The sequence below is a fragment of the Empidonax traillii genome, unplaced genomic scaffold, assembly GCF_003031625.1.
Source record: "Empidonax traillii isolate 1590-97213 ecotype Southwest subspecies unplaced genomic scaffold, ASM303162v1 scaffold343:size799674, whole genome shotgun sequence".
Taxonomy (NCBI): domain Eukaryota; kingdom Metazoa; phylum Chordata; class Aves; order Passeriformes; family Tyrannidae; genus Empidonax; species Empidonax traillii.
The window spans coordinates 595,082-621,353 of NW_020955536.1; the positions used below are offsets into that span (position 1 = coordinate 595,082).

Here is a 26,272-nt window from a genome sequence, read left to right on the forward strand (position 1 = left end):
GAACAGGCTGCTCCAGCGTGAGTCCCCTGTGGGTCACAGGTCCTGCCACCAAACTTGCTCCAGTGTGGGCTCCTCTCTCCACAGCACCACAGGTCCTGCCAGGAGCCTCTTCCAGTGTAGGGTTCCCATGGGGTCACAGCCTACCTTGGGCATTCATCTGCTACACCAAGGACCCCCACGGGCTGCAGGGTGACAGCCTGCTTCATCACAGCCTTCACTGAGGGTTGCAGGAGAATCTGTACTCCGGCCACTGGAGCATCTCCTCCTTCTTCTCTGACTTGGGTGTCTGCAGGGCTGTTCCTCTCACGTATTCTCACTCCTTTCTCTCACATCTGTTGTGCATTTTTTACCCTTTTTTACACAGGTTATCACTGAGACAATACCAGCATCACTCACAGGTTCAGCTTGGGCCAGCAGTGTGTCTGTCTTGGAGCCAGCTGGAACTGGCTCTGACACAGAGGCAGCTCCAGGTCTCTTCACAGGAGTCCTGAACTCTCCTGCTACCAAAGCTTGCCACATAAACCAAGTAAGTCACACAGATAGAAACAGAAACAAAACCCATTCCAAGTGATTAAGTCAAACGTAAGAATAACTGCCCACACAGACTCTTGGCTTCCCACACAAGAGCCTTTCACATGAAATTCAATGCTAAAGGCTCAGTGAAATCCTCTTTGCATTTCTCTCCTTCAGGGCATAACATCGCTGAAATCCTCTCTTTCACCTGACACTTGAATAGCCAGGAGCCCACTATGCTTGACGTAAACGGGTATGGCTGTGAGGGATTATCCGTATGGGATTTCAGGATGAGAACAGAACTTTGGTCCCCTGAGAACAACTGCTCTACCCAAATAAACTCATCATTTTTTATTTTTATGTTCTCACCTCTCATGAAAATGGAGAACCTGTAGCTAAAAATAAGAGTAACAGATACCCATAGCGTAGGATCCTCATATCCTAGTAAGATGGGGATAAAGCATTCCTAAGGCTCTAGACACAGTCATAAAAGAAGTGTGTCAGGCCTAATTCTCTGGTAATTACCAATTCATTACTTACTGTCCCGTGGTATATTAGTGCTGATGTAGACAGCTGATTCACAATCTATTCTTTGCTTATGTATTACTAAGTTCTATTTTGAGAAATCAAAAGGATTTCTCAATGGGGCATAAGCCTTGGAGACTGAAAAGAATAGCAGCAGAGCCAGAGGAATCCCAAACTGCACTACTCTTTCTTCTTCCACATAATAACCACTCCTTTTTTTAAATGAGTTTTGTATACAAACCCAGTTATATACCATGTGATAGGTGGGTGTTTAATGTTTGGCTGGAAGAGGCCATATCTCCATGCATTCCCACCAAAAAATGCATCAAGAACTGTAAAAGGTATTTATAAAGGATGGGTATTATAACACCACTTAAACGGAAATTGTCACACTGGGGCCAGTGATGTTTGTATGCGGAAGTAAAATTAGTCACAGTAATCAAAGTTTCTTAATTTTACAGAAAAAGAATTTTCTCAAAATTGAAATAAAAAACATTAAAACATTCAACATTTAAAAAGGGGGGTGTTTTAATCTTCCTAATTAAGATTTACACAGAAATAAAAGATATATATTCTAAACACTTATACAAAATAATTCAAAGCCTGCTTTCGTTTTTAGAATAGAATAAACTTTTTCAGATGGAAGGCACTACAATAACCATCTAGTCCCATTGCCTGAGCTATTCAGCACTGACCAAAAGTTAAAGCATTTTGTTAATAGTGTTGTCCAAATGCCTCTTGAACAGATTTGGGGCATTAACCACCTCTCTGGGAAGCCTGCTTTGCCTTCTGAGATGCTAAGGGAAGGCAAAGTCCTATGAAGGATTAGTCAACTTTCTTTTGCAAAAGAATAAATGAAACAAATAGGGAAAACAGCTGGGATGCTGTAAGAAAAGAGCACACTGTATCACAGACAGGAAGAAAATATTCTGTGCTCCTAAAGTAGAGATAGTATAATAGACTTTCCAGTGATACCAATAACATTTTCATTAGGTCTAATACCATGAAAAATAAAATTCCACATATTAAATCTGCAAAGCTATTAAAGGAATGATCGAGAACACTTGAAAAGCAAATAAACTCTAGAAGATGATATTAATATATTACTTTTAAAACTACACTATAAGATCTGAATGTAAATATTTCAAATACTCTGTCTCTACTGACCTCCCCTTAACACAAATACATATCATATTTAATTAAATTAATTGTATTTATATTTTCATGGAGTAAAAAAAAAAAAGTTTCTTCATGAAGCACATAAAGATTTGGCTGCTTCTGCAAGCACAGGAAAAAATTGTTTTTACACAACACAGGAAAATATTATGACTGATAATATTTGTAGTTACGAGACTGCAATAAAGATCTTAGCCTATATTATTGACCTCAGTGGCAAAGCTCAATTGAAATCAAAAAGAAACATCTGCTAAGGATCTGCCCAGTGAAATGTTCTTGGCACAACCAGCCAGTATCAGCAAGAGACAAGCCCTCATTTATCATGAGATGTACAATTAGCTGGACACATATCTTTAGCCCACCAGATACTATACACTGAATGTCTTTACAGTCAAGGTATGACAAAGCGTACATACTTACATCTGTTGAAAACTATACAAATGCTTGTGTCTATCTAGCAGTCAGATAATTTGGGTGACAAAGGCCAAAATATGCCAGAAAGTCTCATCGGACAGAAAGACCCCCCCTCCGGAAGGTCATCATGTCCAACCGTCTACTCACCTTATATATTGCAAATTTCCACATGATATTAGAAGTTAAATATATTTATACACCTTTATTTCTATGTAAGTTTATGAGGAGGATCATTTGGTAGTGATGCACTAAACATCTGCTTCCAAATCCTTGCTGCTGGCTGCTAGTTTTTGAGAGAAATCAGTATGCTCTACATAAAAGAGGAAAGCAACCCCTTAGAAAATATATCTAATGCCTATAAATGTACAGACTCGTAGAATTTATTATTCCTATCTGTGAAGAATGAGACATTTATGAGCAACTATGACTTTGAGGCACTACATGGAATTATTCCTATCAAAGATCCAGGACATTTTCCTGATTGTATCTGAATGATATAAGGGAACATAAGGATTCTGAAACAGCAAAATACAGACTTCTAATTAAACGTGCACTTTCTGGCTTTAATCTTTAGATACAGAGAACAATGGCAGATTATTTGAGTTGAAGAAAAACTGACACATATTTCAATGGTTTGCTATATTTTTCATAATTTACGTATGCTAAGTGTCAGGTAAGGAAAACACCAATAAACAAGTCTGTGACAGAGAGGCTTCCACTTCTATTTCTTACCTGTTAATGACTTTATGTGTTTTCAGACTTAATGCATTAATAAGAAAAAAAAATATTAAAGACAGATAACCACACGCCCTCATGATTCACATCCTATATAATCTTGCTAGGGAAAAATCAGTTATAAGGTGGACATGACCCATGGTGTTACTCCTGAATAATTATTATACTCTTTCACTTGGTACTTAAGAGACCTGCAAAGAGCATGGCCTATGAAACTCCACCTGCTGTGTAGAAATAAGTTGTTCAACAAGGCTACAGTCTGCAGCAGCAAGTAAGCAGAAATTCTCTGCTCAACTCAATTATTTCATCAGAAAAAGTTGAGACAAACTGAGTAAATCAGATGAGTGTTACTACAAGCCAACCAAGGGCTGGTGCTCTAAGAGCATGGGGAGTGAGTAGGTTGCAGATTGAAAATGAGGTACTTGGGAGAGTGAAAAAAGCTTCCTTGTTGTGCACAGGGATAATTACAGCAACAGGGCAGCAGGGCAGGTTAGTTCTTGTGCTCCCAGCTCTTTCAAACAGGGTTTAAGCTGTCTGTGTGTCTTTGCCCTGGAATAATAATCTCCCCCCTGCCCAGCTTCAGCAGCAGCAGCAGCAGCAGCAGCACACCGTTGGACTCACCAAATCACACTTTGGGCAGTGGCCAATGTATCTGTAGATACCATAACACCTCTGTGTGCTTTGTAACCTGCAGTTTAAGCAGGTTGGGGTTTTGCTTGTCTTGTTTCACCCCAAGTATGGCCATGATGAGTGTTTATTTCAACACAAGAGTAGAATAACTACATGATGAACAAGGAGGATCACGGCATGAAAGTCAAACATATGAAAAATCCTGCAACCAAGATCAGGTTTATCAATTTCAATACTGGCAACAGCCCTAGCAAACCACAAAATATCACTGGAAGTCAGATATGGCTCCATAGACACATGGAAAATTATACTGTACACAACTGCCAAGGATCAGAGTCCATCTAGAACTAAAATAAGTTTTAGGGAATAAAATTTTGGGAATGCAAGTGTCTATCAGATTATAATTTATTCTTGTAATAAAAAATACATACTTACACAATGAAGGAAAATGTGAAAGGGCGAATTGAGTGTGAAACTGACCAATTTAAAAAGTAAACTAATTAAAACACTATCAAAAGTTTCATTTTGGTGTAAGGAAAACTATACCCTTTTCAACTTAATTTCACTTGTTAAAAAAAGGACATTGACTTACTTTTCAAACATTTTGTCAACCTGTTTAAATCACTTCTTAAAGATTTAGTGAGACTGCAAAATATTTAAGCTGAAAATAAAATAATTTGATATATGTGTTCTCAATAAAGGACACATTTTTCACCAGTTTCCTTATTAGTGCAAGTGTTTATATGACTCCAACTAATAGGTATGAACCAACCTCCCTTAAAAAAAAAGTTACAGATTTTTCTGTGCAAAGAGACTGTTTTTCTTTCTAAAGATCAATTTCACCAGTAAATGCAGAGCAATTTCATTCAATATTGCAGCTTTCTTTAAATCTTGGTCTCCACAGACCCAGACCTACAAACCTTCCATGTGCTGATACCTGGTATGATCATTGGCATGAACTTGCAATGGAGGACACTGAAACACCAACATAATCTGCAAAAGATGCCAGAGCTCATATTGTCCCCACTAGTATCTCTGGAAACATCTTTTTGATTAGAATGAAATACTTTTGCTGTTCATTTTATTATTTGGAAAAAAAAAGACTTCTTACCAAAAAATATGATCTTTAGAAACTCGTTCCTGCAGAAGGATCCATTTTTTCCCTAAGTCAGTAGATACATAGACCTAAAAAAAAGGGAAAAAAGGGGAAAATTAGATGATCGGAAACTGCTAATGTACATCTTCAAAGACAGGTCCTATGTCACTGTTAGATGAAAGATTGTACACCAATTAAAAAAAATATATTTTTCAGAGTAACAACCTTTCACAGAGAAAATATTTTGAAATATAATCTATAATTTAAAAAATTCTGTGACAATTTCTTCTTATTTACCATGAAAACAATTCACAGTTAATTTGGGGTCAAATTCTTTTTTACATCAGCATGGTTACTCAACAGGGATGGTAGAAGGCCACTTCTCTTCCCATTGTTCTTGACCAAACAAGAAAAAATGTTCCCTTTATGCCATCAAAAATACCAAACCAAGAAGTCAATCTATTTAAAACTCTGCTAAAATAGGACGAAAAGATATTAGAGAAATGCTTAGGAGATTTGATGAGTTTGGGGCCCATGAGAAATGTTCCCTCATCAGAGGCAGAAGATGGCCTGGACAAGGAAGACTCCAGCTCCACCTTCCATATGAATAATTCACCTCTGGTTAAAAAGCAAATGCTAATGATATGGATGGATACAGAGTGCAGATAAAAGTTGTTTTCCCCCAGACTAAAGTGGGATATAAACTAGCTATTAAAAAATCTCTCTCCTTTAGCATTTGCCTTCATTATGTGTTTCCTCTAGTTAAAATAGGAAGTTTCTGTCAGACTTCTAAAAAGACAAATTAAAAGCCCCCCACTGTCTGTATGCATTTCTTATTTGATCCAATTTACATAAGATGGGTTTTCTCTTGATATCTCTAATAAGGAAAAAAAGACAAGCAAAACTCCTCTGATTTGGGAAAAAGTCACACTTTCAGACACTGACTGTTCTGGGGGAAAGTGACTTATAAGGACTAGTAAGGAATGCTTTTGGTTTAAAATGGTGGGTTCAATGACAAGAGATGAAAAAACCCCCACTGTTATGTATTAAGTTCTACTACAGAAAACCAGCAATATTAACATATATAAAGATAAAGGTTGAGGTAACTTAGGTTACTTGCGTAAATTTACTAAAGTTTAAAGCAGATATAAAAGAGTATTTCTCAGTTACTCTGCACTTCAAATGGCTTTCTTCCATTCCACACTCAATTAAAACTGACAAACCACAGTTAAATAGGAAACTACAATGAGGATTCAGACTGCTTACTTTAGCACAGACAGAAATGATCAAGGATCAAGAACTCATCATCCTCAGAGTTAAATGATGGGGCTGCAGAGCCAGGCTCCTGATTTGCCTAAGTTCCTGGTATTAGCTTTATTGCTCTGAGCAACCTCCTGGGAGGGACAAATGTGGGCTTTGAATGGGCTAGATTGTGCAGGATGAAGAACCTAAGCTGCTTACTGCTTCAAACATTTGTCACCACAGGTAATACAGAAAAGATAACCATTGGTTTTACCATCTTTCTAAAAGGTCCCCACTCATCGAGTTACCTGCCTCAGCAGACTGCTTAAATCAGGGAGAGATGATCACTTAATGTGCTACCCTAACCCTGGTGTCTCAGCGGCAAAGAAAGTCAAGAGTTCAGAGGCTCCTGGCAAGAGGGTAAAGCCGTGTTTAGGATAAAGGACAAAACTGGTACGTGAACAAAGGGATACAGTTTAGTCAACAATGAATTTCAGAAGTAAATGAGAGAAAATTCTTGCCTTTATAAAACAGTGATGCCTGAACAGTAGGGGCCAAAAAATACCAAAGTCTGGGAGCTTATGAATGAAGAGTTTGGCTCACTGCAGGGGAAGGCCTGGTTATCTTATTGTAAGGGAGAGAGAAGTAGGACTAATAAGTCATATTCAAACCGAAACGATATTTTAACTGACACAGTATTTGAAATCAGTAAAAAAATAACATGTAACTAACTTATGCACACATTGAACTATCTATAGCAAAAAAAAAAAAAAAAAAAAAAAAAAAAAGTGACACGTGTTCTATTTCACCACAGGGACATATGATAAAACTACTAAATGAGATCAAATATGGGGTGAAAGCAGTTGTATTAGTGGACAGCTAAAATCTCTGGCTTCAGTAAACACATCTCATAGATCTTGTAATTCTGTTTATTGCCACCCATGTAATAAATGTGAAGAATCACACTTTTTAAAAAAAAATTTGAAAATACTTTTCTGTTTTGTAATTTTTTCATCCTTTCAGCTTCCAAGTGAATGACTAAAATCTACAGCATCTCTTATGAGGTTTTAAAAAAAAATCTAGAAACATTTATGTAGACTCAGCGAATAGCTGATTGTTATTCATTATAACTGAGGAGTAGCCAGAAAAAGAGCATACAGATTTGAGGCAGTAAATGGATTAATCCAACAACATTGACTGGATTTGCATTAATTTATAGTGTCAGCTAGAGGCTAGAGCTCTATTAAACAGAATCTAGGGTTCCAAATGAATGAACAACGCATATTTTGCAATATGAAATAAGCGCTAAATCGAATCAAAAGTTGTGAAAAAGGCCATGATGCTGCAGCAGACAGAGAAGCCTTGCTGACTGCAATTTATGAAGGTCCTGTATTCCTTGCAGTCTCCAAAGTGCCTTTGTAAGAAATCATTTGAGTAACAGGAGGTAATGGTTTCTCCTGAGTTTTAGATTGTGTTACATTCTGATTCAACTTTCTTCTAGGAAAGGTAAAGTTACTTGACTCAAAAATCTAGAGCACACTTGTCTCCTCAGGGCAACTTCAGATCAACACTATCTCTCAGGATCATTGATTTTAGTACAGTGACCTTTTCTTGTGTCAAGTGGCAATTCTGATTTTCAACTCTTTCTATGCTAACATCACTTTATCTTCCTCTCCCTTCTAGGCCAAGTATATCAGATTTTATACTAAATGTAAGCAGCTTACTGACCCAGTTATAGTCAAAGGCATCCTTCATTCATACACATCTTAGGTAACAATGTAGGACTTGTCCAGTAAGTCTTCTTGGTTAACTCCTTTTAGTGTAATATTGAAAGCCTGAGAAAAGTCCATCAGATTACCTAACCTTTCCCTGCTGGTCCTGCAGAGATAGCTCTTTACTGACTATTTTGTAGGGTTTTTTTGTCCAGTCACATTTAAACATGGAAAATAACAGCATCACTCATTTTGGAAGACTGTCCAAGTCTAAAATGCCAAACAATTTCCCTAACATGCTCAATTCATCAAAATACAAACCAAATGCTTCATTTTGTATTTCTGTCTTCTTCTCTCTTCTTACAAATACTTCTAACCCCTTTTGGGCTGGTCAGCTTGTTCAATACACTTTGGACTCTTATACTTCAGTGCTCTGCCAATCTGTAACTATGTAGAGTTCAGTAATTATATCTACCATCAGGAAAAAACATCAAATTGAAAAAAAGATGTTTTCATAACATAGACTTTCTATTTATTACTTCAGGCTTCCATGAAGTATTTTATTTACATAATATGCATTCAAGTTATTTGTAATTGTGTTATAATTTGAAATTGAAGCTAAGTAAAATATTTAGTATAATCTCTGACTTAATTTGGTTTGTTCTGTTTTTTATTTTAGTTCTATCATTATTTTCAAATGCCTGTAAACATGAATTGATTTTGGATCAGCTGTTAAATTATATATCCCGGGAAATATCCCAGAGGATGATCTGATATAACACCACCGGAATCAGTGCAGTATTTGGCTGCAGCATGTGCAAATTTCTCTGACTAATCTCACCACCTAAATATACATCTTCTGTGCAGTCTGACCAGTTTAAAACAGGAGTAATGATGGAGGTGAGTCAAGACAAACACCAAGACCAGAATTACAGCGAGTTTGCAGCTGCAGTTTTGGCACTGGGAAAAGGAGATGAGATGAGCTACACACTCCCCAGTGCTTAGCCCAACCTATCCAGAAAAATGACTTTACAATTTAACCAGAAGAAATCTGAAAGCGGTTCAAAATTTATAAACACGAACAACTCCTGAATCTGACAGTGCTATAAACACATCATAAGAGAAACAAGTAGTCCACATTTCCACTGATTCCCCAAATCCTACTCTGCTGTTTGAGTGTGCAGTTTGTTTTGTATGACTTTATTTTACATCCCATGAACAGCTTTTGAAGGCACTATTTCAGCTTCATTAACTTTCTACTATACCATAATTTTTTTATGCTCACTTTCTAGGGAGGAGCACATTTCAGAAGTATTAGCTAACTATATTATGCAGGAGGACAAATATTCCCAATATCCATATCAACTGAAAATGCCAGGACTGAAATTACCATAGAAACAAAGATTTGGACATGAAAATAATTAATATTTAAGTAAAGCTCAAAACCACTATATGATTCCCTTCTGTGCAACAGGTATTTCATAAAAGCCAACACCAATAAGCATATCAAAAATTGTTATGTCATGTTAACAAAGTAACTCTTAAATTTCAAGCAAATGCTGTAACTTCAAGCTTTACCTTGCCTTCCTTGGTGTAAGCAAGTATTTTGTCTTCTTCTTTCGGGTGAAAAAGGAGAGTTTCCACAAAGAAAGTAATGGGTTGTTTCTGGAAAGTAGCTCCTTCATCTGTGCTTATGAAAAGGCTTTGGTCACGGTCATTGTGGGAAGAACTTACAAGAATTATCTAAAAGACAAAAACAACAACATACATTCAGAAGACTGTTTTCTCTATGACAGAAAACACAGCCTTATTTTTCTTGTGTAAATGTCAGATTTTGTACATAGCTTACCTACCAAAACTCTGTGGACAAGAAACAAAAATGTATTTAAGAGCTAAGGACTGCAAGGTCTTATTAATCTTGCCTGACCAAATCCATGGATGTTAAATTCTATACCTTCCCTTGCAAATCACACCAAATTGATCATGTTCCTCATCTCTACTCAGAACGACTGCCTTGGCTTTTGGTGCTTTTGAAAGGTTCATGAGGCCACATGAGAAAATCTCCAGACTAACAAAAAAAAGACCCAGTTGTTAATGACTCATTTTGACATGACCATATAAACATGGCCTAGTGAGGCTACTAAATGTAAAAGTAATCATTGCCCTAATTATATCAGGTGAATGACCCAGGAGAAAGAACCAGTTAAAAACATCTCTCCATTCCTTCACCATTCTCCTCTTGCTGACATATTTTGGATAAAAAAGGCAATTCACTTCAATGCAGAAAAATGTGCCAATAAATTCTTTGCATTTCCTTCTCAGGTCCAAATTATGTCTTGACCCTAACAAAGAAATATCTTGAGCTTTGTCCTTGTGTGACCTTCATATCAAGCTTTCAACAACAAAGAAATTCTCCCCACCTAATTCAATCAGAACTTCACTCTTTTCAACTTCTTCACCTTTTGCAGTCGGTCAGCATGTTATAGCATGGTTCTAAAACTGTCAGTGTGAGGATCTATTTATGATTGTCTTTCCAGATCAAACGAGTTCATTTGGCATTCAAAAAGGTGCCTTTATCAACTGATAGTCTGCAAACAAAATGAATTTTCAAAGTCCAGCTGGGCTAGCTCACACTCCAAAAACAATTAAAAAAAAATCATGAAATCAAAATGTATTTAGAATATTCAGCAAATGTTGTAGAAAACACCACAGAATACTGATCACTGTGATACAATGACTGTAAATTGCTTACAGAGATAAATAGCAATGAGTTATGCAAACAGAATTACAATAATGTGGATACAGAGAAAGAAAAATACTAGAAAAAACAGGATAATTTTTATGTAGTCACTTTCTTGGATTAAAGCTGAAGTTAAAATTTTGAATTTTCAAATTAATTATACAGATATGACAGCTGTATGAGCTTTTTCTACAATCGGTCTTGGGGGGAAAACTACAAATCAAACATTTGTAGATGCTCCAATTTGACAGATTACTTAAGCATGCGCACTTGTACTTGAAGCACATACACAGTTTCACTGATTTCTGAAGGGCTTTTGTATACCTCAAATGGGGTGCGTTGCTGAAAAAGAGAGAGAATTGCACATACTTCAGGGTTCATGGTCCACTGCTGAAATCCCTCACTAAAGCATACATTAAGCCAAATCTACTTCCATCAGCTGTGTGACTAGGTCAGTAAGAAGAGCAAAATAATAACCCATTATGTTGCTATAATCTTGTATTTTTTAATGATATAATTTACACAAGAGTAGGAATAGGAAACTGACATTTTTAATAGAAAGCCTCTGTAAATGACACCTTCACAAATGTCATCTCTTATTCCTGCAGTATCCAGTGGCTTCCTGTCTCTTGAGAAGTGCTTCACACAGGGTCTGTTTAATTTATTATTATCTACAGTCCACCAGTAGCTGCTGGTGGCCTCGATACAACATTCGAAGACTCTTGTAACACACTCAGTAAGTTTTCTGCAGAGAGCACGGAATTAGTTTGAAATGGAACATGCCTGTGATGTGCTGCCCTGTCCCTCTGCTTGCATTGCAAGGTGGAGTGAGGAAGCATTTATGCCCGGTATGGAGATCTGTACCTTCCTTGCCAGACTCCCATCTGCAATTCAGGCTCAAAGTATCTATTTTAGCAGGAAATAGATAAATCCAATCGATCTGCCTGCTGGGAGAAGTATATAATGCTCATTCCTGTTGGTTCATGACCAGAACACAGACAGAAGTACCAGGTTCTGTCCACAAGCACGGCTGCAATGTGAGCTCCACAGTTCCTGATGAACCTTGTGTCCAGACACATCCTCACATCTGAACACTGGCACAAAGCTGGTCCTGAGCCCCATCCTTAGGTTGCAGCATGTAGAAGCTCTTTCATGTTGTATCACCAGAAGCAGTACGGTAGTAATTCCATATGGGAAGCTTCATACCTTTGGATACAGTCTTCTAGTGCAAATAACACTTTCTGTAAATAGCATTATACTCGTTGTGTTCTGTTCATATTTTTAAAAAAGTATACAAGACAACAAATCAATATGGCATAGAAAAAGACACAAACTGCACCTGCACAAAACAGTAGTCTCTGGACTACAGTGCTATTGTCTTGGTTTTTTTTCGTTTTTCTTCTTTGTTTTGTTTGTTGGGGTTTTTTCCCCTGATTCTATAAATTGTACACTTGCAAAAATACCAAAATATTGGCTTCAAAATAAAAAAGGAATGAAATTCATAAAATGGGGAGTGGTTTTCACTGTTAATGAGGCTTAAATATAGGTATGTCTTAAATTTCATAATGCAGATCCAACAGCACATTGTAGAGAACATAATTTTAGAAACCAAAGTCAAAAGAAAAATGCTAGCTATAATGAAATGCAAACACACTGTGATATTTGCTAATGCTGTCCTTCAAAAATATTATGTGTCTTTTGAAGTTAAATCTATCAGAAAAAAAATAGCCTAAAGATTGCAGACTTCTAAGCATATATACCAGGGTCCCTAACTATTCTTTTATTCACACACACATCATAATTCATTTAATGAAATATTTTTGAATTTCACACAGTGTTCTGATTTATATTTCAATAGTTTAAACTGATCATTATGTGTCAGGCATACAGATTTCCTTCCCACAGCTAACACACCGGGTGCTCAGACTTGCCTGCTGGCTAACACTAGTTATTTAGGAAAATGCTCCAGAGTAAATATTGTACCCGTATTAAATGCTTTCCATAACAAGTTTTATTTACTTTGTAAGTGGAACAAGTAGTAAAACCTTCCTGCAAGCAACTGATGAAGGGATCCAACTGGGACATACTATCTGGAGAGCCAACTAGCAGTTACTGCTGAGGGTTTTACTCAAAATAAACAACTACTTCCCTGAATAACTGTGTATTCAAAAAAACAGAACCGATTTTAAGCACAGCTAAGTTTCGCTTAAGCTTCTTTTAAACAACTTTTTACATACAATCTTTTCCCCCCTGTGAGACTCTTTTAATATTTTTTAGTAAACTGTAAATTTGTATTATGCTGTTTATTTCTGACCGCACTACTTAATCTCTCATCAGCTAAATAAACCACACTAACACGTGTAAATGCATTCAGATCAGACGTAAATCTACAACTCCCAAAAGTTAAGCACAGGTGAAAAAATATTTCAAGGAGATAAACAATATGATAAATGTAATGAAAAGGAGTAAAAATAGTATATGTAATAGATAAACAAGGAGGAAGGAAAAAAAAATCTAATAAAACCAAAAAATGCTCCATCATGCCAACATATTAATTAAATCATTCCAAAATAAAGAAAATCCATGCTTTTCCTCATTTCAGGAAAAGTTAGGGAGGCAGGAGTTAATAGAAAAACCAAATAAATCTGAAAATAACATAATTAAATCCATTTATTTAATCTCTCCTTCAGGACTTATTGGCCAATGTCTAACCATTCTTGCTTTGAGTGGAATCACAATCTGAGCCCCAAAGGATGAAAAGATTCTGATGGCTTAGGCTACAGTACTTTGCGTATCAGACTTCTTTCACTGTTACCATGAAGACTTGGAATAATCACAGTGATTACTTGGGAGTCTTAACTGTAGATTTGGCAGCAATTCAAAGCTATGCTGCAATTTCAAGTGGCAATAAACAGAAGATATTAACATGCATCATTTGCACTGTGTCTGAAATACAACCCCCCTCCCCTCAGTTTAGGTCCAATCAAAATTTAAACTCAAGACAAATTTGATCTTAATCAGCACTTTCTCTAAAACAAGACAGTCTTCTAACATATTACAATTCTGATATCTCTTTCAGCTTCAGCAACTGATCCTAATTTTAATTGTAGGTTTTATTTTCCTTTCTGTTTTGCTAGCATTAAAAAAAGGAAAAAATGAAAAGTCAAAATATCCATGATGAATAAATTTTTAGACTCACAGCATCTGACTTGCTACAGGAGATTTTTGCAGTAAAAGGTGTGAGAGACGCTATTTTTTAATTTTATAATCCTACATAAGGTCAGGAACCAAGGCACCTCATATTGCTCAGCATTCTATACTGACCTTGAAGGAAGAAACCTCCTTTGGGCAGAGTAAGAAATCAAAACATAGGAACTCTTCCTTTAAGCACACAGCAGATGTGCTGAGAAGCCAAACATGCCCAGGAAGAACCAAAACCCCTTCAGCCACCTTCAGTAGGCTGAACTCCCACTGGACACAGAAGATTCAGCTATGGGGATATAATCCTAAAGAATGCTGGCGGCACTCCAGCAAAAACCTTAACAATATGAACTTATGAGTTCATCCCCACTGAAGTAAAATTATTTTATAGAACACTTCCAGGGATGGGCCATCAGTAAGTTCTCTGAACAACAACCTTTCCAGCACCTCACCATCTTCACAGTCGAGAATTTCTAACTAATACATAAACTAAATCTACCCTCCTTCAGCTTAAAGCCATTAAGAACATGCAGTGCTAATGCCTAGATGAAGATTCTCAGCTAAAATGCTGAGATGACGCTGCTGGGCACAGGGTGCCACCAAACTCCTGGTGACACCATTACACCAACCTCCATTCCGGCATGTGTGTTTAAGGAAAATATTCTTTGTGCCAGTACTGCCAATCTCAGGGCAGTATTCACAGAGCTTCACAACACTGCAGTCACACCCTCACCATTTTTCAGATTAAATAACTCATCTATATTTCTTGGGTTTACAATTTATGTTATTTATGTGTTACTAGATATACTTGGCTGATACAGAAATTACTAAAGCTCCCAGTCCCAATTGTAAATGAGATGTTGCTTCTCAGGCAGCATTCATAAAACACCCAAGGTGGACTGCCAAGGGTTATGATTTTTATCTTGGATGGTCTGAAAGACCTGATAACTCAAGAGTGGCAAAGCTGAAGAATGAAATACAGTCCCTTTACTCTAAGAGTTGTAAGAAATAATATCTAAAGAATCAACCTAAGATAATTCCAAGTAGAGAGTAAAATAAACTGCCTTCCAGATAGCAGTTTAATCTTGAAGATCTTCCCTAGAAGTTGCATTACAAAATCACTTCTCAACAAATATTAGTTGCTAGTGAATTTAATAAGCCAGCTTTTGTGAGCAACTGAATTGTGTGGAATACATCTCGAAATACATGTGCAGAACATGTACATACGTGCCAGAACAGTATTTTACTTTTCATGGTAAATATTTACAGCTCCCTCTAGAATTCTTACTTTCTTTTGAAGAGCCTCTTTCAAGTTGTCACACAGAAGCATTTCGAAACAGCGACTAGCCTCTAAGAGAACCACCATAAGGGAAGGGAAAATGGGAATGTTAAGGATGACTCTGGGAAATATTCACTACAGCAATCACGTAATCTCAGGACACAGTCAAAGGCCACCTGAAGCAATCCTGGTGGAGCTAATGGAAACCATGTATTATGGTTTCATCTCCCTTGTGTTGTGGTCAGCTCATTAATCATTTGGAATATCGCAACAGAAGCTGTAGTATTTTTTATCTACTACCAGCAGCTTATTAGGCACCTTAAGATGTAGAGTGAATATTTAGAGGTCAGGATCTTAAAATAAGCTGGCTAGCAACTGGAGCAGATGGTAACACGTGAGATATACTGAATAGGGAACGAACATCAGAGTTAGCACCTTAGCAGAAAATGTGATCAGAGCAACTGGACAGAGAACAATTGGCTCACACTGCAACTAGGTAAGCCTGAAATAATATAATGTGATCATAAAAGAAAATAGTTTTGAAATAGTTGGCTTTATTTTAGGGTATTCACTCTAGTGAAAACAAGTTTAAGGGTGGTTACATATCGTAATAATGAATGCCCACAGAGAAACACCTACAGAAGTTCTGACAGATATTGATGAACAGACTGAAAATCCTCTCCTGTTGCATTCATTGGCAACCTGTATATATCTAAATCTTGAACACCTCAAAGGTGCTGCTGATGCCAGCTCTCTAGGGGATGCCGATTACAGCTCAATTCTTCAGTCTGCTTATTTAGAGAAGGGTAGGATACGGAAGATGATCATCACCTCTTCCTCCATAGAAACAAATCTCATCCACCTAAAACCTGCTAGAATCAAGAATTTGTTGCCACTTGACTACCATGGCAGGCCAAATTTTCATGAGAAATGTTCTCCTCAAAAACATTTCAGAACAGTAACTTGTGCCACAAGCCTGAGAGTTCTAAACAACTGGCACACACTAAGCGAATTTGGTATTTCTGCAATATACTGAGCAAGGTGTGAGTATGCCAAAGGTCGCAGCAGAGGGAGAGGAGAAACAAAAATTCAACATCTTCATAGACAGTCCTTTCTTTAATAGCTAATTTTTCTAGTGGTATTTGCACCTATCTTGAAGAGTCAAGATACACATATATTGTTCATCTTCTGCAAAATACATTGGTACTGTTATCAATAAGTAGTTAATTAATAAGTAATACCTTTAGTACACAGAGTGATTCTCTTAGCACAAGTTGAACTTACACTAACAGGAACAGTAGCTTTATTAGATATCCAAGGTTGACATGAAGATATCTAATACTATTTGTTGCAGATACTACATTTTTGGGAGGGTCTCTGTTCCAAGTAAAAACAGAAAAGTCCTTTGGTCTTTCTGCAAAGTCCAGTGTTAGCCTGACTATTGTTAATCCTTCAGCAAAAGTGATCCTTTAATGTACCCTTTGTACAGGCCAATATCTGACCAAAAGTTAATGTTGAGATGCTTTGAGGGATGATCACTATATTGATCAAATATTCAAATTGTTTAGTTTAAAACTATGCAGCTCAGTATACCAAGAGCTGAATCACAGAGTCTTTTCCAGCATGCTCTAAATCAGCAGTTTGAGTGGGGAACAGCACTGGGGAAGAAATAGTGCCAATTCTTGTCACAGCAGGGGAATGTTCCCTAACCTGGTTTTATATTGCCCATAAAATAAGAACATTTTGTCTCAGGAAAAAAAAGGGAGTTGAATTACACAGCAGAAATTGGCAAGTTTCACTGTTTCTCACCAGTATCTCCACAAATATTAGTATTTGCTGGACAAAACAGGCAAATACTGATCTTTTAAGCTTGGGCGTTCACAGACTAATCAAATTCAAGAAGTTACTTTGTAGACCTCCAACAGACCTGCAAATATTTTCTGCCTGAATACAGAACAGAACAAAAATATAAAACAATGCTTCCCAAACAGGATAATGGATGCGTGACAAATGACTGCATATGTGATTTGATCTAAATAAAGGAAGAAACAGGTCAAACAGTTCCTAGTCATCAGCCATTAATTTGTCAACAGCAAAAACTGCACTAGGCTCATAGAGAAATTACATGGATGATAATTAGTGGATAGGTAGAAAACACAAAGAAAAGAAAGACAATTGTGGCGACTAAAATTATCAGTCATATGGGATTGATCAGGAACTCATCATCTTGTGCAATAGGTGAATACTTGTCTGTCAAATTTTAAAGATGAGCCTTGTGGTCTTTTATTATGAATATCAGCTCAATTATAAGGCTGTATAAAGATTTTCTGGGGAAACTAGAAAAGGGAGCTTTCAAAACTTTACTCTGGTGAATCTCACTTTGCACAAGTTTTCCCCTCCAATCCCAAATTCTCATCAGGTGTTATCATAGGCAAAGGCCTTCCCATAATGTTCCCAAGATATCCCTAACACCAGCTGAGTCATCAGCTTCAAGCAGATCTATCCCTCGCTCTCAGTTTTATAGAGCTTTTGTTATGGACATCAATTTGCTTAACGACTCTGTTACAAGTCATAAAAAATAAGTAGCATTTTCCACACTTGGAGAGGGGAACTAGGGAGGAAGGGGAGAGAAAATGTAGACACATTTGTAAATACACAGAGGTTCATGCCACCAGATGGGCTACCTCCAAAGTTGCTGAAGCAGCTGACTCTAATCACTGAGAGCTTTAAAAGGTTCCATGTTGGGGAGAAGTTCCTGAAGACTGGAACACAATAAACATCATGCCCATCTTAGCATCATCTACAAAGTGTTTCAAATGTGTCTCACACTGTATTTTGTAATTTGTCCACTTCCATATCTAAAGGGGTAGCTGGCACTAGGAAGTGAGTTGTTAAGAGCGCTTCCCTTCAGGAAGCACCTGTGTCCTTTTGAGAAGTGTAGGTGCTCTCCTAAAGGAGGTCTGGGTACAGTTCACAACTGAACAGCTTTTCTCTCCTAGACCACAGGGGAAAACACAAATGAGGGGGAAGAGCTGAACTGAGTGAGTCTTTCATATGTAAGTCACAACAGATTATGTGGTTTTGAGGGAGAAAATGGAAGAGAGAGGAAAAAGGGAGACATAGCAACAGAGGCAAGTGCTGGAAAAACAGTAATTATTTTTCACTTGAATTTGGCTATATCTCCATTATGTAGGCTACAAAGCTTAATTATAAAAGCTCTTGCTATTGAAATATTTCCCCTTATCTTTGATATCCAGTCCAAATGGACTGGAAAAAAACCCTTGAAAAGCAGAAAGGAAATGTCTTTTAAAGTAATTTTTGGTCCCATTAGGGTGAATCTCATTAATAGAAAAAGGACTTCACTGAAGAATAGAGCTTTTATATTCAGAAGCATACAGTACTGCTGTTCCTGATTCTAGCAGCACTGTAGATAATAAACCTTTCTCCATCAGGGCTTAGATTTTTGCAGTTGTAAAGTACCAGTTTTATTGAGGTAGGGTTTTAGTAAATGCACATACCTGATACTCATTGTCCTAGTTTTCTCTGGGTGTACGTGAGATTGCTGTTGATTGGAGCTTTTGGAAGATGAAGTCTAAAACATTTTGACTATTGAAAAGCATAATTTTGCCATAACTGAAATGTATTGCTGAAAACTTACATCAGATTTACCAGCATGATTCCTAAGGCCCATGAAGGAATGGGAGAGGTTATTCCCTCTGGGGACGCTTCACTTTATGCACATAGATAGAAAATATTTACTGGGACAGAGACACTGACTCTGTTGATCAGTTGTTAGAGCACTCACATGTTGGTGCAGGAACAAGTCCTGGTCCTTCCCAGCTGAATGCTGTGATTATTAAACTGTATGCAATTCTGTACATATTCTCATGTATATGAGAGGGAAAAGGCTGCACATCACTCAGACCAAGTCAGAAATAGAAATAATGTTCTCTTGCTCATTTGCTACATTGGTAAAATTTAGGGGCAAGCGTTATTGTTTCTATGTTTGTTCCCAAGAATGTTATTTTGACTCTTTTCCAGTATTTTTTAATGAACAGTTGAAAAGTGAATATAAAAGTAAATTAAATGAATGCACAAACATTTCCACCAATCCCCTTTCTCTCTTTTATTAACATTTAATCCTCCTTAAAAGTCTGTAATTAAATTAGGGGTTTGTTTGTATGTTTGTTTGTTTTAAACATAATATTTTACTGAAAATGAGAAGTTGAAGAGCTTGGATCCTGGAAATGTGTTTAGAGACACAGAAGGCAGCTAGGATGATTTCAGGAGATTTCTCTCTTGGCAAGAACACTGAACATTGCTAGAGATTCAGCTACAAATTATGACCGATATGGAAGAAGAAAAGCTGGGCAATATTGTTATTTTCTCTTCTAACACGTGGCTGCACAGAGCTCTAAAAGCATGAGACTGAAGTTAGTCTTGGAGTGCCAATTCTGTTCCCAGTCAGCAGGAACTCCTCAAAATGACCATTTTGCAGACCCTGGGACTGATGCCATCTAAAGCAGAATCCAAATAAAACATTGGTCTTACCACTGCTTTGGCACTTACAAGACTTTGCAGTGATTCTTGAGGCTGTAATGTGAACGTCTTATGAGACTTTACATATATCACAGTTTCTCTACATTTCCCATCGATGCCAACAAGTTGGGAATAAAAATACATATGTGCTTGCAGGTGGTGTTTAAAGGGAAAGAGAGGAACTGAAAAAAACCAGACAAATTCAGGAAGGGTAACAAAGAAGATTGAAGAAGATATATTAGCAGTGACAATTGCATTTTAACAAAGAAAAGATTGAAAAAAAAAATCCCTGCCATTTTCTTCAAAATATCCATATTGTTCCTATTTTGATTTCATTGGCAGAATGTACCAGATACCATAGAACTCACTGGATTGTCTTGAGCATATTAGAAGAAAATATGGAACTACTGGAAGTAGCCCCATATTAACAAAATTAATTCTAGGAGTAAATAAAACTTACACGTCTTACACATCCCCCTCCTCCAATAATTAGTAATGGAAAAATGTACATATTAATACCAGGAGTGGTTCTTACATTAAAAACCAAACAAACACACATACAAACACTGATGTTTCCAGTGGTCTCAGTTTCTTAGAGTTATTTGTTTCAAAATTTTATTTTTGGTTTTGGTGGCATTTTTTTGTGTTTGTGTTTGGTTGGTTTGTTTTTCTGAGTTGTTGCTGTTGCTGATGTTTCTTGTTGACATTAGCTGTACATGTGACCCAATCGAAATGCTCATGTCTATAAAATCCTTTCCAATATAACTGTCAAGGACACCTTCTCCTTTACCCCTTATGTTTTAATCCACTGCAGCCCTGGACCATAGCTAGCCACTGATAAAAAGCGTAAGAAAACTTACAGTCTTTTATATCAACTGTATTTGAGATAATGCTCCTAAAAACTTGTAAGCACCATCAAATCACCATGATACAATACAACTAACTGAGTGGAGTGAGCTGGCCATAAAGGATGAGACATAAAAAATGAGAGGTATGAAGAGCCTCTTTCACATAATTAAAAGTTAATTAAATTCTTAGTATAATCTATATCCAGAAAAAATGGCCTTTTGTCATTTCTACAAGTGAGTTTCCTGAAAGAAGCACTCATCTGAGACTGTTGCCCATTCCAGAAAAGTAAACAGAAATCACACAATATCAACAGCCTGTCCCAGGAGGCAGACTAATTTACTAACAGTTTTTGATAATTTATTGCAAGTTAAACAGTTCAGTGACAGGCAGGAAAAAAAAAAGGGGGGGGGGGGAAGAGGGTTATTTACTTTCTTGCCTGACAGTGTCTCACAATCAAACCTACCTTGCTTCATCAGCTTGCTCTGAGGCATTTCTTTGAGAGAATTAATAAGCAGACAAGAAAAAGTTTGTAGAGAAATAGGTTAAACTCATTTATTGCAACTGAAAACAAAAGGGTCTATGGAACTTAAAAGACATCAAAGACAGTAAATTTACAAAACAACAACAACAAGAAAATCTAAACCAAAAAACCTTCCCCAAAACCAAGAGAAAACATAAGCCTCATTCAAGGAGAAAGATTACCCAGGTGGATGGTTAGTCTTCCCAAATTGCCTCCAAACAGACCTTAGTGGTTCATGACATAATTTCCCTTTGATAATAAAATATATTGTATATTTATACAAAGGACCCTAAAGCAAAGTGCTTCAGAAAGTAATAACCAAAATTTCTCAGAATTTTAACTGTATAAATCCAGGTGGTGATTCGGGATGCAGAAATAATGTCAGGATTCATAAACAAAGCAGCAAGAAGACTTAACCATCCGAAATGTGCTCAGCACGCCTACAGTCCTAGCTAAGTTTTCAAAGGGCTTCAGCACATCCATTTCTCTGTCAGCCTGATTACAAGTTGCCCAAGGCAAGACTGTCTCCCTGCTTCATATCTGGACAGTGCCAGGCTCAATCATACCTTTGCCTGTAGGTGCAATCATGATAAAAGTAAATAAATACAGCTGCAGAAACCAGACTGGTCACACCAAGTGCTGAGAGCTGCAGAATGTTTTTTTTAAACCCATTCTATTTTTTTTAGCCCCTAAATGAGAACTTGGAGATTTTTTTTAAAAATCAATTATTTATGGAAAGTTAATTCAAATGAGCCACTCACTGCCCTCATTTACACTGTCATATTCAGAAACCAGCTCCACTAATTTCATTCACAGTACTGCTGCTGATACACTAGTGGTGTGATTTGCTCAGCATCAGAAATTCCAAATGGCCACATCTCCCTTTTGTGCTTTCCACAATTTTCAGAGAATTTGAATCTATGCCTACAGAGAAGCCTGGGTATGCTTAGTCTCCTGTTCTGAGGAGAGAACTCCAAGGTTCATCACCAGGAAGAATTTTCATTATCCTGGAGCTACACATGTTCCTTTACAAACAGCCGTGGCTATGGGTATTAATGAAAGGTTAGTTGTGTTAGTTAGGCTGTTAGAACAGCTGCAGACAAGGATGAAGAGAGTAAAAGGGAACAACACAGGTTCATGTCCCAACAACCTGTTGTGGCACCATTCTTACAGACAATAATCACTGCAAGCAATCAGGAAGCTGAACTGTTCACCCGGAAAACATGCTCTGACTGAGAAATGTCAGATTGCCAACAGCTGGTTGAAACAGGATGAAACAAGAAGTTGAAGCTATGTTTTTGGAGTGGCCCATATCAGTTGTGGTGAACCTTAAAAACCTGCAAACTCTCAACAACTCTACCCTGTCAAACCTCAGGTAAGACCTGCCCATCTGGTTCCCATGTCTCTCTCGGTGACATCGTGGGACTCTCAGGTGCCTCTCCTGAACAGGGTACAGGGTTTTACAGAAATCCAACCAGGCAGGGCAGCTGCAGCATGATGCCAATATTTTTTAGACATAAAACAATTGCGGACATCTTTCTTATCCACATCCAAAATTACAGTGAGTACATTTAGTCTTTGGTTTTCAAAAGAATTTGTGAACTCAGGTTTAGGCCACAGCTTCTTATGGAGTACGGAACCTACACCCACTATAAATGAGCACTTTGCAGAGAACTGGGACCATAAGGTGCAACACAGTGCAGATTTGGTTTCCATCTAAAACTAGTTCTACAATAAAACAATCCCGCTGAAAAAGTCTACCTTATACTGAGACATTTTTCAGAAACAAGCAAAACAGCTAAATTTTGCATCCTACCCATATATTCAAATTATAACATTAACCAGAGGTTGATTATAACTGTTTTTTACCAGTAAAACGAACATGAATAGTCTTTACATGTCTGTAGGGTTCTGGAAGCATTAAAGGGATACAGATAATGTTACAATATGCATTTCAAGTTTTTATTGTCATTAGTGCTCAAGATTTACCATGCTCAGGCTAGGGATCTATGTATTTTTTTCCTCCAACTCCCAGGTAAATCTTTTGACTTCTCTCTGTTATTCATACCTAAGTGAAACTGCACGTTGACAAACAATCACTGAAGGAGAAGGAGAATGAGCAGTGTAGATTATAGGTAATTTAAATATGTATCTCTATCAAAAGTTGAAGTTAAGGTGATTTCTCTGCTGACCTATATCTTTAGCAGATCTGGCCTCCCAGGAAAGCATTTGATAGTCTGTAGTTCCCATTATGCAACACAATAGCAATGGCTGATCCTGTGACACCCTAACTTCCCATATAATGTAAAACAGTTTGGTTTTATTTTGTCTTCACTTGTGTTCAGAATTTAGGAATGACTTGGATTTTTTTGCATCTCTTCCCAAATCCAGCTGCTGTATTTTTAGCCAAAACAATCAGTTGTTTATTAATCAATGTAATGATGGTAACAGAACCATTTTCTGTGGATGCTGCAACACAGCGCAAGCTGACAAGGTACAGTAACTGTTTGCCAAAGCACATCACAGTCTGCAAACATAGATCATGGCCACAAAACCACATAGCTTTTTATCAACAGAAGATTTGTAATAAACATCCATGCTCACAAAGCTTTCCCCCCCCAACACAAGACCCTAAAGTTATGCCAACTCTACTCTACATTGAGATGAGTCTCTGAACCCTCTCTGCTGAAGGCTGCACTCTAGAAAAGCAGTAGCAAAAAGGCCTGCTCTGGTCACAGACCAGTATATTATGACAAACTGCTACATCAGGAGTTTAAATAAGATTCACCAGAGGATGACTCTTGGACCTCAACAAGGATGTGGCTGTGATGGACAGGCACCAAAACCAGGCACTAGAGAGTTAGGATTCCACGCTGTATTTGAGATTCTCTCAGCAAGTCCCTGGAAGATTTGGGGACTGTTTACCTCCCCTCTGTGTGCTTTATAATACCCATTAACATAATGAAGGTAAATACTTTTGTACATTATAAGACTTATGTGATGGAATTAAAATATGCCTTAACGTTAAACTGTCATTTGCAGTAAGTACTCCAGAATATCCATACTTACACTTCTCAAAATAGTAGCCACTGGACAAGGAAACAAAAGTATGGTGAAGAAAAATAAACATCACTTGTGCTGTCCAAAGGAATCTCAAAAGCAGAATTTCCATAAAGTAAGTGAATCTTCTACCCATTCAACTTCATAGCTCCCTCTAGAAATGATGGAGCCAAATATGAAGACCATTAAATCTGCTGAAGCTCAGTCTAACACATAAATCTTTACCCCGAGAAATAAAACCTCTTGCTATAAAATCTGTTTCAATCACATTTGCCAGTGTAAAAATTGTGGCTAGAGCAAGGAAGTCCAGATCTAATTTGATCTTTCAAAACCACAGACTTGGAGGTCTACACAATCCTGGTTCACTTTAATATATGAGATGTTTTAGTGAAATAATTAATCCTTTCTTAGGTAAGAAGAGGCTGTAGAATCAGGTTTGCTGTACCCCCTGTTGAAGTAAAACAATTTGTGCGGGGCATCTTGATTTTCACAGGTGCAAGAATTCAGACCTTGGAGCTGGTTTATCCTCCACTGCACACCACTATTCTGTGACTTTCATATTACCAAGGAGTACTCAATTCAGTGTGAAAAGTTAACACTTGTTTCACCACTACATTTCCCCCTCCTCCCCTGCCATTTCTGATCTGAAAGTTGGCTAATTTATGTATTTTTAGACCTAGTAATTAGCACCTGCAGTCTCGCCACTCTGAAGAAAGAGCAGAATGACAGCATTCATCATTATATTAAAAAATCTGAATGGACTGTACTTGAAATACTCAATCAAAAAGAATCAAGAGTTATGTCAAATCATGCTGACTGTAAGTTGGTATAAACCATTCTTTGACTCAGGGAAAAAAGGTCACTCCATCAGCACTGAGAGCTACCAGTGTTTCTGAATGCTGAGTTCCATGTCAGTGGAATTAAAGGAATACAGATTGAATACAGTCCGAGGACAGAGAGATTCTTATAAATATATCTGGAGGGCACATTTGTGCACACTCTCAATCTGCTGTTTTATTAAAATATACACATTTTGTACTCTGGAGAATACCAGACTATGAGTGCCCCTTGCAGATGAAAGAAACAGAGGCTGCTAGCAGTTCTTAGCATTCCCTCAGACCAAATCCCAAGAAAGATTTGCATTCTGCAAGGACAAGCTTCCCTGTTGATAAAGCAGGATTTCATGGGGTACCCACTGCGAATAAATAAATAAATACATAATTTGAAAATATTGCTGGATTATCAGAATATTTTTCTTCACAACATCCTTTCAATTCTGAATAGCAATTTGGAAAACATTAAGTGTTTACCACAGCTTTCCACCTCAAAGCTTCCATCTTGTAAAAAGACAAGCGGCTAAAATGAAGGAAAATCAAGTATGATTCTTCAAAGCAGTACTAGTGTGTTCCAAATGCATGAGGGAATATATACCACAGCAGAGAAACATAGCAGAGCAAATAATTCTAAGACTTAGGTTATTATCTTTCTATCTATATAGAAACTGTATTTACTGGAGTAACTTTAGGAACATTTGAAAAAGACTATTTGGCTGCTTGAAAAATATTATAACCTGGAGTGGCTTTTGTACAATTCTTGTTGACAAAAATTGCAGGAAATCTTACAAGTCCTGCTTGTAATCTCAGGGGATACCACCATCACTCATACCACATAGCTAGCTACTCCCAAGTCATAACCAACTGTAATTAAGGAATGATCAAAAAAAATACATCTTCATACTAGACTACCAAAATTTTTTTCTTAATCACCTCCAGAGATTCATTAAAAAAGACATTGTCAATAACAGACACTGTTTTTCTTCCCAGTTCATACTCTATACATAAACAACTCCATTTTCACAAAATTGGACATCTATTTGCCTTGCTTTCAGTAATAATTAGAGATACAAACTAAAGCTCACTCTTACCTAAGAACAATAAAGGTACTTTTTCCCTTGTCCATCATCCCTTTACTCTCAGTCTTGCTTAATTAATTACATCTACAACAGAAATTGCTACATTTTACAGGGACAAACCATTTTACA

The 26,272-nt window shown here is 37.2% G+C and overlaps 1 protein-coding gene across 1 annotated transcript in view; it reads right to left on the reverse strand.

Moving 5' to 3' along the window:
- Nucleotides 1–26,272, reverse strand: part of SORCS2 (sortilin related VPS10 domain containing receptor 2) — a 241,126-nt gene that overhangs the window by 104,190 nt on the left and 110,664 nt on the right. Inside the window, exons 4-5 of the mRNA XM_027892263.1 lie at nt 9,622–9,786; nt 5,105–5,178 (exon numbers count right to left, since the gene is read on the reverse strand). Of these exons, the coding sequence (XP_027748064.1) occupies nt 5,105–5,178; nt 9,622–9,786 (239 nt within the window). The remainder of the gene's footprint in view (nt 1–5,104; nt 5,179–9,621; nt 9,787–26,272) is intronic.